The 10,746-nt window shown below is 39.7% G+C and overlaps 1 protein-coding gene across 2 annotated transcripts; it reads right to left on the bottom strand.

The window, feature by feature from the left end:
- Positions 1-202: 202 nt before the first annotated feature.
- Positions 203-4,323, bottom strand: LOC120537680 (duodenase-1-like). 2 transcript variants are annotated; one of them, XR_005635372.1, is made up of 5 exons: positions 4,264-4,323; positions 3,904-4,063; positions 1,856-1,991; positions 1,329-1,660; positions 203-1,101 (listed from the first exon to the last, which is right to left on the bottom strand). XR_005635372.1 is itself a non-coding variant. In XM_039766785.1 (4 exons), the coding sequence occupies exons 1-4, from the start codon at positions 4,313-4,315 to the stop codon at positions 928-930; spliced, it is 522 nt and encodes a 173-aa protein (XP_039622719.1). In that variant the 5' UTR covers positions 4,316-4,323; the 3' UTR covers positions 203-927. The 2 variants fall into 2 exon arrangements, 1 of the variants encoding a protein (XP_039622719.1); XM_039766785.1 differs by lacking the exon at positions 1,329-1,660.
- Between the last annotated feature and the right edge of the window lie 6,423 nt (positions 4,324-10,746).

Here is a 10,746-nt window from a genome sequence, read left to right on the forward strand (position 1 = left end):
AACAGTCCAGGGTCATAAAGAGCACACACTGGATTAGCTGCTATGCTGTCCTAAGAGCGGTGTTTGTTTAATGTGTTTCATTATTACTGATGCGTCGATAAAACTGTTTCATTTCTTGACTTCTTTAAATTATAACACAAGAAGAACTCACACCATCATTTTAAAATGAAAATCTTTATTCAAGCAAATAAAGCAGTGGAAATGTAAAACAAGCTTCAGTAGAGAACAATCCCATTCAAACTCACATCTGAAATCTGAAATCACAGCACCAGAGGCACAGCAAGTGATGAGAAGCCATTTGCCTATAGGATATGGCAAAACAGCCTTATGACAAGTTTTGAAATTTATGTTCCAAAATTCGCTGCTACATTCATGTTTATATATATTGTTGTGCTGTATGAAGATCCCTTATGCACCTTTTGCCACTCTAAGTGACCTTCATGTTGTCACAACAGCATAATGCAGCAAGGAGATGATGGAGTGGGGGAAGAAAACAACTGTGAATATGAATACCAGCATCAGACGGTCGACCAAGAATATTTTAGAAACCAAATTTAAAAGTATGTGGGTAGGGGCAAAGGTGCAAACTGGTGCAGGAAAGATTTCTACTAATAAAGAGAGATGTGAGGGGAGTGTCAGCAGAAATGCCATGACAGTCGTGATAAAAAAGATAGTATTGAGTTAACCTGACATGAGCACAAGGCATTTCTTTAGGTGCAAAGCAGGCATTGGAATGGAAGTGAAACTGCCTTGTGGTTAGAAGTCGTATCATGGATCTGTTTACAATGGCAGCCCCCTTCCTGAGTCAGGAGTGTTGCTTCACTCAAAGCTGAAATGTTAAGAAAATGCTATTTTGGGGAAGAAATCATCAGAGGAGCTGTCCCCAGCTTGAAGAGCCATCCACTGAACCAAAGATCAGTGTGAGATTTACTGGGGGATTATCTTTAAAGTGGCGATGATCCACTTGTAGTAAGCAGAAACCTTTGTGTAAATATTCAAGCGCATTTGATAGTTACAATTATTTGGACTCCCCCAAGACACAACTCCCACAGCCGTGTTGACCTTTTTAATTCTGCACACCAGTGGACCACCAGAGTCACCCTGCAATAAAGACAAAAGGTGTAATTTAGTCGAGAAGAATGTCCAATGAAGAAGAGGATCTGGAAGTCTAGTGAAGACTGATATGTCTTCTGCACAACTACTTAGTTTTTTTATATCTAAAGACGCATCTGCTATTCAGTCTTTGTCTTAATTTTGTAATGCACAGAGTGCTGCTGTTTTATAAGAGGGAAGGACAGTTCTTTAGTGTATTTGAGACACAAACTTACTCTGCAGACTCCTTCTCTGTTGTTGCCTCTTGCATTCAGTTCCAAATGTGTGTTTTCTCTAATCGTCACAGACACCTCTCTCAGCACATCACTTCCTCTTGACGTATTAGAAATCTGACCCCAGCCTGCCACAGAGCATGCAGTTCCAACTGACACATGAGAGCTGCTGTGTGCATATGGGATCAAACTCACAGTTTCATTTAATGTCACTCTTCGACTCAATTGTGTATGAGAACAAAAAAATAGAAAGGCCTCTGTGAGAATGTTGGTCACTGGGCTGAGCACAGTTGACTGGTCCTGGCAGATTCCTGTAAGACATCACTGTGACAAGTCTGTAGTTGCAAATTAAGGATTTGAAGTAATAAAGAGATGAGGAATGGAACTATAACAGAGCTTGGGCATAACTGGATCCAAGAATTATGTTTAATTTAATACTGTATGATCCATTAAAGGAGACAGAAATGTAGCCAGTGAATGAATACACAAGTTAGAGAACACAGCCTTGAAAGGACATTATGGTTACTCACCCTCAGCAGCATTATGTCATTTTCCAAGGTTTTATTATTGAAATCTGGATGGGGAAAATGTTCTGCAACATGTATTCCAAGATTTGCTCTTTCTGCTTTACTCACTGAATGAATACCAACATAAGCAGTGATTGATCTAAAGAGAAAAGAAGTTGCGTGTGAAAACAAAACTGTAAATTGATTAATTGCTATGTACAGAGAGAAAGAAATGTAAAGCAGTGTCTCATATGGAACCTTAATATGCAACACTCCAACTCTGAAAGAAAAATGCATAATGTTTCTTTAAACCAAATACAGGCATTAGAAGAATAAGGAGTCCACAACATGCAAATAAATACAAAATACCAAATCACAAACGGCATTAGCAGGCTGATCTAAAAATCACATTGGTCTTTCCTACTCGAGTGAAGCACACTTCTAGGTCTCTCTTTTCCTTTTCAGCAAGTTATAACATCAACTCAATTTGGACACTACCCATGATGAATGCTCACAGATTGAGAAAATAAAGTTAACTTCCACCACCAGGTTCCAGAGTAAACGTATACAACATAAGAGGACTGAGTCTGGGAAGATCTCTTTTTGGTATTCAAGGTGTATATCTCCTACCCAGAAAAACTCAAGATACGCTTATTATGTGGAATGTTAAGGGAAAGCAAATATTCAAGAGGTGAGATAAATTGAAACATATAAGTAAGAAGATACAGTACAACACAATAAAAGAGGAAAACAGATGACTTTACAATGACTGAAAATGGTTTTCAACTATTTCCATTTAATTTCATGCTTTGGAAATCAGATGTACCTTTTTGTAATATTATTGCATCTATGAAGTCATTTGCATATATGTCCATTGCATGACTATGTGGGCAGAAAATATATTTGAAGACTTTTAATAAAATTATGAGCACTTATTGTATAATGGTATGATAAATATCTAAACTGTGATGAGGCACTCCCAAAGGATTATTATTGACATCAGCAATATTTAGTAACTTATTCTGGTTACCTTTGGCTCCTAGTGTGAAGAAAAATATACATACGACGTATATATGCATATATGCATATACATGCAAAATATGGCTTTAGTTAGCTTACATATATACTCTTATTGAATAACTCTGCAGCTAGTTTACATTATGTTTCCTCCTGTTCTTCATTTGCTTAAAATGAAAAGGTTGAACTGTTTACATCTTTCCTCTATAGCTGAAACTTTGCAGTCCTGGATTTAGCTTAGTCACTCTTCTCCAGACTTTCTCCAGCCCTGCCATATATTTGTTAAAGCATCCAAAACTGCACACAGTACTCCAGGTAAGGCCTCATTAGTGAGTTATAATGTGCTGACTGCACAGGGTGCCAGACATTTTGAATGTAAATGAAATCAGGAAAACAAGAAAAATATAAACCAGCCAAGATTAAGAATCTAGAAAAACAGTTCAGTGTACAAAATATGCAATAATGCAGAAAATCAGACTAAGAAGAAAACGTTTTGCTGATACCCACCTAAAATGGATGGACATTTGGAGAATGCTTGAGTTTGGTTGGTTCAGTTATTTAGGATTGTATGGAACTCTCTGGATTCACCACTCCTGGTACAATAAGAACCTGATTTATGTAAACACTCAAACATTTTTTACTAACTTCTGGCAAAAATACTAGTAACTTGGAGCATTTTATTGTATTTTCAATTAGAAAAATTCTGTAGTGCATGAAAAAGAAAAAAAAGTTTGAAATTGCTGTACTTTTTTTAGGTTACACTCTGCCTAATTAGGAAATAAAAGAAAATAATTCCTACCTGAATATTTCTTTTTTTACAGTGAACAGTAGCCAACACCACACTCTATTTAATTTTGGTGTTTGTTTGGTTCTGTCTTTTTTTAAAGTTAATAATCCGCTATGTTAGAAAATACCTAAACTTGGCAAAGAGCGTTCTACTAGTAGACTACAGTATTCAGGCCATTACTGCGTACCCCTAAATCCTTCCAAACAGTGACTTTCATAAACATGTGTCTTTTACAAGTAACAGAGCTTCCATTTCATGAAAGACTTACTTTGCATTGCAGTGGGCAGCAGTCATGATAACATTCTCACGAATGAGGGATCCTCCACATGTGAATGTTTCATTAGCTGTGCGTCCCATCAAGAACACCATATAAGGTCGACTGTGAGGGGCAGCCACTGTTCCATCCACAATCCTGTGTCCAGATACACCTGAAAAAACATATAATTCACATTTCAAACTGAACATAATGGCACTTACCCCTCATATGGATTTAACTTTAAAAGAAATTTTTAAACAGAGATCATATTTAGGTGAAACAACTTATGACTTATCTTTTAAACTCATATCCCTGATACCCTTGTACACATTGAAGTGAACAATGTCTACTGTTGCTGCTACAGAATCTTACCTGACAGTGCCAGGCAGATGTTGATGATGGTGCTCCAGTACACTGTCGTCATGGCTCCGATCTTCATTGTCTTCAATGCCTTTAATGCCTTTGTCTTTTCTGGTTGCTTTAATAGACACTGTCATTGACCACAAGCCACAGACCAGATCAAGATTGCACTTTTCATACTTGATCAATCTTTGCATGTTGTTTTTTTAAGTAAGCAGCATGTATGCATGTACATAAGGCACATTTGCACATTTCCTTGTGTTTGCTGGCAAGATAATGACATCTTAAAATATCTTTAAGTGGTTCATACAAAGTAGAACATTATATCAATATGATGAGTCCACTACTGACCATTAGTATGGGCTGCCCAACCCTGATGATCAAGTAAAGAGACAACTGATGAGACTACACACAGGAAAAGCTCGGAGTCAGTCATCATGTTGTTAAGACCTGCGCTGACCAACTCTGTGGCGTAATCTTCTACCTGTTGATTTTCTTATTTAGGCTCCTCAAAGTGCTGCTGCTGCTATGGAAGGCATGCTATGTCATTCTAGATCTAAAGAAGGCAGGTGCACAACATGAAGACCTTCAAGAGACTGGTCCTGGACTACATGAGTCATTTTGTGAACGACTGCTTGGACCCACTGCAGTGTGCCTATCTGACCAAGATTGGAGTGGAGGATGCAATTATCCACCTGTTCCAAGAGGTTTATTCCCATTTGCACAAAGTGGTCAGCACTGTGAGGATTATGTTTTATGATTTCTCTGTTGCCATCAGTACCATCCAGCCATCTCTGTTGAGAGTTAAGGTCAAAGATATGAAGATGGATGAGTCTATGATGTCCTGGATAAAGGAATACCGTCAGGCAGACCACAGTTTCGGAGGCACAAGGACAGTGTCTTTGGTTTAGATGTGAGCAACACTGGAGCACCACAAGGATCAATACTGTCTGCTTTTCTCTTTACTCTGTACAACACTGACTATAAATATAACAACAGGCCACCACACTTGCAGAAATTCTCAGATGACTCTGCACTAATGGGGTATATTGATAATGGGGGTGAGACAGAAGAGTGCAGTCAGGTGAAAAATTTTGTATTTTAGAAAAGAAATAATTGTCTGCAACTCACCATCATCAAAATCAAGAAACTGATATTCATTTTTCCTGCATCAAAGATCCTCTAAATCCAGTGACTATTCAGGTAGTCGATGTGTAGGTGGTGTACTCCTACAAGTATTTAAAGGTACTCATCAATGACATACTCGACTCGTCTCATAATGACGGAGGAGCAATATGAGAAATGGCTGAGCAGAATTTTTTATCTTAGGAGAGATCTGGATATGATATGAGGATTGTTGGCATCTACATTCATAATGGCTAAACAGTACAGCATCCTAGTACTATATATATTCTGAAGAAATAAGACCACAGAGAAACAGATTAAGGGTTGGGGATACGTCCCTGTATACTGTTGGTGAATCGGGCAGTCAAATAGCACTGATACAATGGTCAAGTTGCATGAATCAAAACAGTTGACCACAAACAATGGTAGACTGAGCTTTTTTATGTTTTCATGGCAAGTAGTATCGTAGACAGAGGAAATGGGAAGACGTGGATAGAGATAGTGATGGAGCTGACGTCATCAACGAGGCCAGAGGTGAGAACATCGGAGGGCGACCGGAAGTAAAGTCATCAGGGAAGGACGGATGAACCAGAGGTGGATGGAATGCAGAAGTGAACCTATCTGCAGGCATCGGGACGGTGTTTCCAAGTGTAGAATTCAAGACGTGGTGGATTTTTGATCTAAAAGTTTTCTGGTGAGGAAGAGAGAAAGTCATTAATCAGCAGAACTGATGTCATTTTGGGGTGGAACCAGAAGTGACTTTCTTGTACCCTGAACCAGAAATGACATTGTCAGCCCTGGAACCATAAGTGGCTTTGTCTGAATCAGGCAGAATTTCCCATGTCTGTCCTGCATATATATATACAAGTAAAAACTGAAAATAAATCAGCCTCAGACACAAAAAAAGGTTTGGGACAGCCACCCATATATTATACCTGGCTGCAATGGTTTAAATAAGCACGGAAGTGTGCAGGTTGAGTTCTCGAGTTGAACTGCCTTCTTAACATTAGAATTACCAAAGCTTAAGAAAAAACTTGTAAATCTGGCCCACCTTAAATCCACTCGCATCTCTCCATTCCGTGTGTTTTGTCTTGTAAATGTGTCGATAAGCCCAAGCAGCAAGCAGCCTGCTATCACATCCCCCAACTGCTGTAGAAACTGCAAAAATCTCTCCCAACTGAAGCCTTGTTTATCAGGGAGTCCTAGCTCTGTATAGGATAAACAAATATATCGTTATTTGGGACACATGCATTTCATGTCTGTTCCGTGTCTACAAAGATCTACTGTCTATGTAAGTGTAAGATGAGAGAAATGTTGAACACATACCTAAAAGACAAACTTTTTCCATGATTTAGTACTAACGATAAAATTTTGACATGAATTGTATAATGTGTGAAGACTGAAGTCCAAATCCTTCTATATAAAAGCGATCGGGATTGTCCTTCCGTCCCGTGAGTGCTACGCAGGCGTGGAATTTCACACACGCCCCGTCCATTTTGCAATGCACGATGGGATTTGTAGTTTCGTTTTTCCAGGTAAAAGATGATTTTCTACTCCAGACTGTGCGATATCTTCTTCTTCTTTCTTACTATATAAAAGTGGTCGGGATTTTCCTTCCGTCCCGTGAGTGGAAAGCATAGCGGTATTCCGCTTATCACAGACTTACTACTTGCAGCTTGCGGTACGAAGCGACATGATGTAAGCAGAGTTCTGGTGCTCCCATCGTTCCCTTGCTTTTGTGCGCAATGCGCTGGAAAAATAGACAAAATTATGTCTCTGGGAATAATTAATGTTGATGGAGTAACAAATGCCTCACCGCGTAGTAAATATCAGGGGGGTTAAGAAAGGGCGACCTCAATATAGAAAAAAAGTTAAAATTTCATCACAAAAATAATAGAAACTATGAGTATTAAAGTAATACCGCTCAAATGCAATATAACCAAATTAATGAGTTTGTATAAAATATCAAATTGATCTACATATTGAATTGCCTTCAGAAGTGGTCAACTTAAAAGTCGGTCGCCTTAAAAGGCGGGTCAGCCTAGTATCAAATAAGCGCTTACACAAAAGGTACAAATATAACAAAACAAGTGCGCTTTTATTCAAGACTATAACCAAAGAAAAAGAAATTGGGTTAGTGTGGCTTATTGTTGTGACTTATTTGGTAGTACAGAGGTAAGAGTGGCTGACTCCTATTTAAAAGGTACCGGGTTCGAGTCTTAACGTGTCCCAAAATAAACATTTTGAGTAGTGAGCTGCTCTTATTGTTACTATTCTACAATAAAAACATACATATGATTTAAGTTTGTAACAGCTGGTATAAATGTATGGTACTTATAAAGGTTAGCATTTTTTTATTCAGCTTTATTGTCTCAGTCGCGTTCACGCTCGCCCTGATCTGACACTGCTGTTTTCAAATGAAGACGAGCTATAACAAAGGTGAACTCAGATCGGAGAAAGAGAACAGAAGCCCTCCCAGAAAGAAACGTTCATTCACATATAAGAACAACGCAGCTGCACCAGGCGTAAAGGCAAAAGATGGCACCTTTTGGATGCAGGACGAGGTCCGGCGTCATTCTGCCAATCAGTTTGCCCCACACCTGTTCTTCAAAGAAACTGCTCGATACGTTGGTGAGCTCTGTAAGCCATGCTAACTCCAGTTTGTGATTATGTTTTGTGATGGTCTTTACATAAGAAGCATTTATATGTTACTTATATAAAAGCCAAATCGAATATTATTTACCTTGATTAACTTAGTTATTTTCCTACAGCGTAAAGTCACAAGTAAACTGCACAGCTTCCTGTGTTTGATTGACACGGGCGTGCTTACAAAGTACATGTGTACTGACGCTGCAGGTGGAAGCTCCTGATGCACCCTACACAACTGTGTTTGATCTTATTCAGGAAAAGATCCCAGTCAGCCCACAGGAGTGTTTAGATCTGGATGGTGCATGTGCTGTTATTTGATATTTGGACTTTAGTCTTCACACATTATACACTTTATGTCAAAATTTTATCGTTAGTAGTAAAACATGGAAAAAAGTTTGTCTTTTATGTATGTTGTGGAATATGACGGCCCAGACACACACACGCGGACACCGTTTTAATCATCACCCACGTCTATTTACACAAAGTCAAGTGCACCATCACCAAACCCCCAGCTCCCCAAAGTCAATAAGCAGTCTCTTCACACACAAAACACTCGGGCCTCTCTTCGCCTCCTCTGCAACGACCTTGTCCTCCTCCTCACCCGACTCCAGCCTTGCTTGCAGGGTGGCGGCTCCTTATGTAGGCAGCTGATTGCCGACCACACCCAGGCACCTGTGACATTACTCCCCCACTAGCTGGGACCTCCTGGGACCAGCGGACCAATCCGCGAGGACGAGAACGCCTCGGCGTCAAGCTGACACATTGCAGCTTAGGGCCCGACCCTGTGAAAGAAATAGAAAAACAAGGGCCGGGGACGTTGCCCTGACGCAGCTCCTCGGCTTGTCTTTTCAGCTGGGCCAATGCTCTCCACTCCGATCGGCACCCTGATGCTCCCTCGTTCGGCTTCTCCACACGGCAAGTCCGCCGTCCCCGCCACGGAACGACTAGTGGGCTCAGGCGTCATGTCCACCTCCCATGCTGTGGGGTTTTCCTCTGCCGGATGGCCCTGATGTCAGGGCCATCTTTTATCTGAGTTTGTGTCTTATATCTTTCTTTGCATTGTTTTTTGTCTTAACTTTCCAGTTTTTGTTTGGGCTTGGCAAAAATGCACTTTGACTTTTGGTTTTGATCGCTTGTATATATTTTGACTAGTTATAATTTTCTCTCCCTTTTGAGCCAGTATAATTACATTGCTTATTAGTATATCCAACCTGATATTATTCTAAGAATTAAAGATTATTGTGAATCGGATAAGTACTTTCTTATATATCTTTCAAAGCCTAGATTACTTCAACTCTTCTTTTTTAAGCTTTATAGATGTACAGAAGAATTGAACCTGTCTGACTTCTGATCATCCTGGTTCTGAATCCAGAAGTTGGCTCTGAATATTAGTGACACAGCTCCCTTCTGTACAGAACATGGTGCATATAACACATGCAGACCTAGAAAGTCAAGCAGCATTATTAAAGAGTTTGGCCATCCTGCATAGTTACTTCTCTTCCTTTTTTTCAGCAATGATACAGTTAGCACCTGCACTACTAAATCCAGGGACAGTTTTTACCTTAGTTGCACCCTGTGCCCGCTTTGATAGGCTCTGAACCCGCTGTGACCTTGCTCAGGATTAAGCAATCTTAGAAAATGGTACACTATGGTATATCATACAACCACTCCACAGCCATTTGCACAGACAACTAGGCCATTACACTGTGAGTAAAAGAGAACTCAGGATGACACAGAAAGATTTGGGGTGTCAGTGGGAAATAATAGAAAATAAATGGTACATGAAGATGCTAAACAAGGAAATAAATGGAGTGCTTCTGAGTCATCCATCTCATAATGCAGAGGAAAGGTAACAATGACTGCCTCCTTTTTGCTGTTTAAAGGCTGTTTCCTGAAAGGTATGGGCCTTGATGGCGAAGCCCTGGTAATGCCGTCATTTGTTGTCCAACTGAAGTGTGGACTAGACAGAAAGAAATGTTGCATTAGCAAGAACAACCCCTTGAATCCTGGGTTGATATTGCTTACCTGACTGAAGCCCTGAAGATGTGTCTGTCATCTTTGACAATATCTAAAGAATTTATCTACTGTTGTATTTAATGTAAGGTACTTTATTCATTGTCTGGTGTATGTGTTAAAATACTGTCATTAATCTGTGCCTTGAAGGGTTATCCAGGATGGGCAGGTAATGGAGAGCTCATAAACTTAAAAAAGACTAAGATCACGGGAGCCAGTCCTATCAGTTCGGAAAAACAGGTGGTTGTCCAGGAGATTATTTTTCTAGGATCAAATTTCTCAAAAGATAGTGATTAGAGCTACAGGTAGTTTACAGGTAGGGGAAGAAGGTTGTGGCAACGCTGGATGAGTGCAGAGATGTCATATTGTCGACAAATGTCTGTAAAATCAAACCTATGGTCTTGCAGTGGTAATGCATGGTTGTGAGAGTTAGACCTTAAGGAAGACTAAACACCAGAGACATGATTATTATGAGGTGTTGTGCTGGAGAAAACTACTGAAACTTACGTGGACTCAGAGAACTTCAAATTACTTGATACAAACCAAAATAAAACCAGACAACTCACTGGAAGGTCTGCTAATGAAACTAAAACTCTGATACTCCACATATATTAAGAAAATACAGGATTCACTAGTGAATAAATCGATGCTGGGAAACTGAAAACTGAAAGTCAGAGGTGGAGCTGGACAGAGGATATTGTTGAAATA

This window comes from Polypterus senegalus, chromosome 10, assembly GCF_016835505.1.
Source record: "Polypterus senegalus isolate Bchr_013 chromosome 10, ASM1683550v1, whole genome shotgun sequence".
In the NCBI taxonomy this organism is placed as follows: domain Eukaryota; kingdom Metazoa; phylum Chordata; class Cladistia; order Polypteriformes; family Polypteridae; genus Polypterus; species Polypterus senegalus.

Excerpts from the sequence above, each read along its gene's own strand:
- LOC120537680 (XM_039766785.1), bottom strand. The coding sequence starts at position 4,315 with ATGACGACAGTGTACTGGAGCACCATCATCAACATCTGCCTGGCACTG. Across the intron at positions 1,992-3,903 it reads GCTGCCCACTGCAATGCAAA|ATCAATCACTGCTTATGTTG; the intron begins GTAAGTCTTTCA and ends TTTTCTCTTTAG. Across the intron at positions 1,102-1,855 it reads ATGACATAATGCTGCTGAGG|GGTGACTCTGGTGGTCCACT; the intron begins GTGAGTAACCAT and ends TCTTTATTGCAG.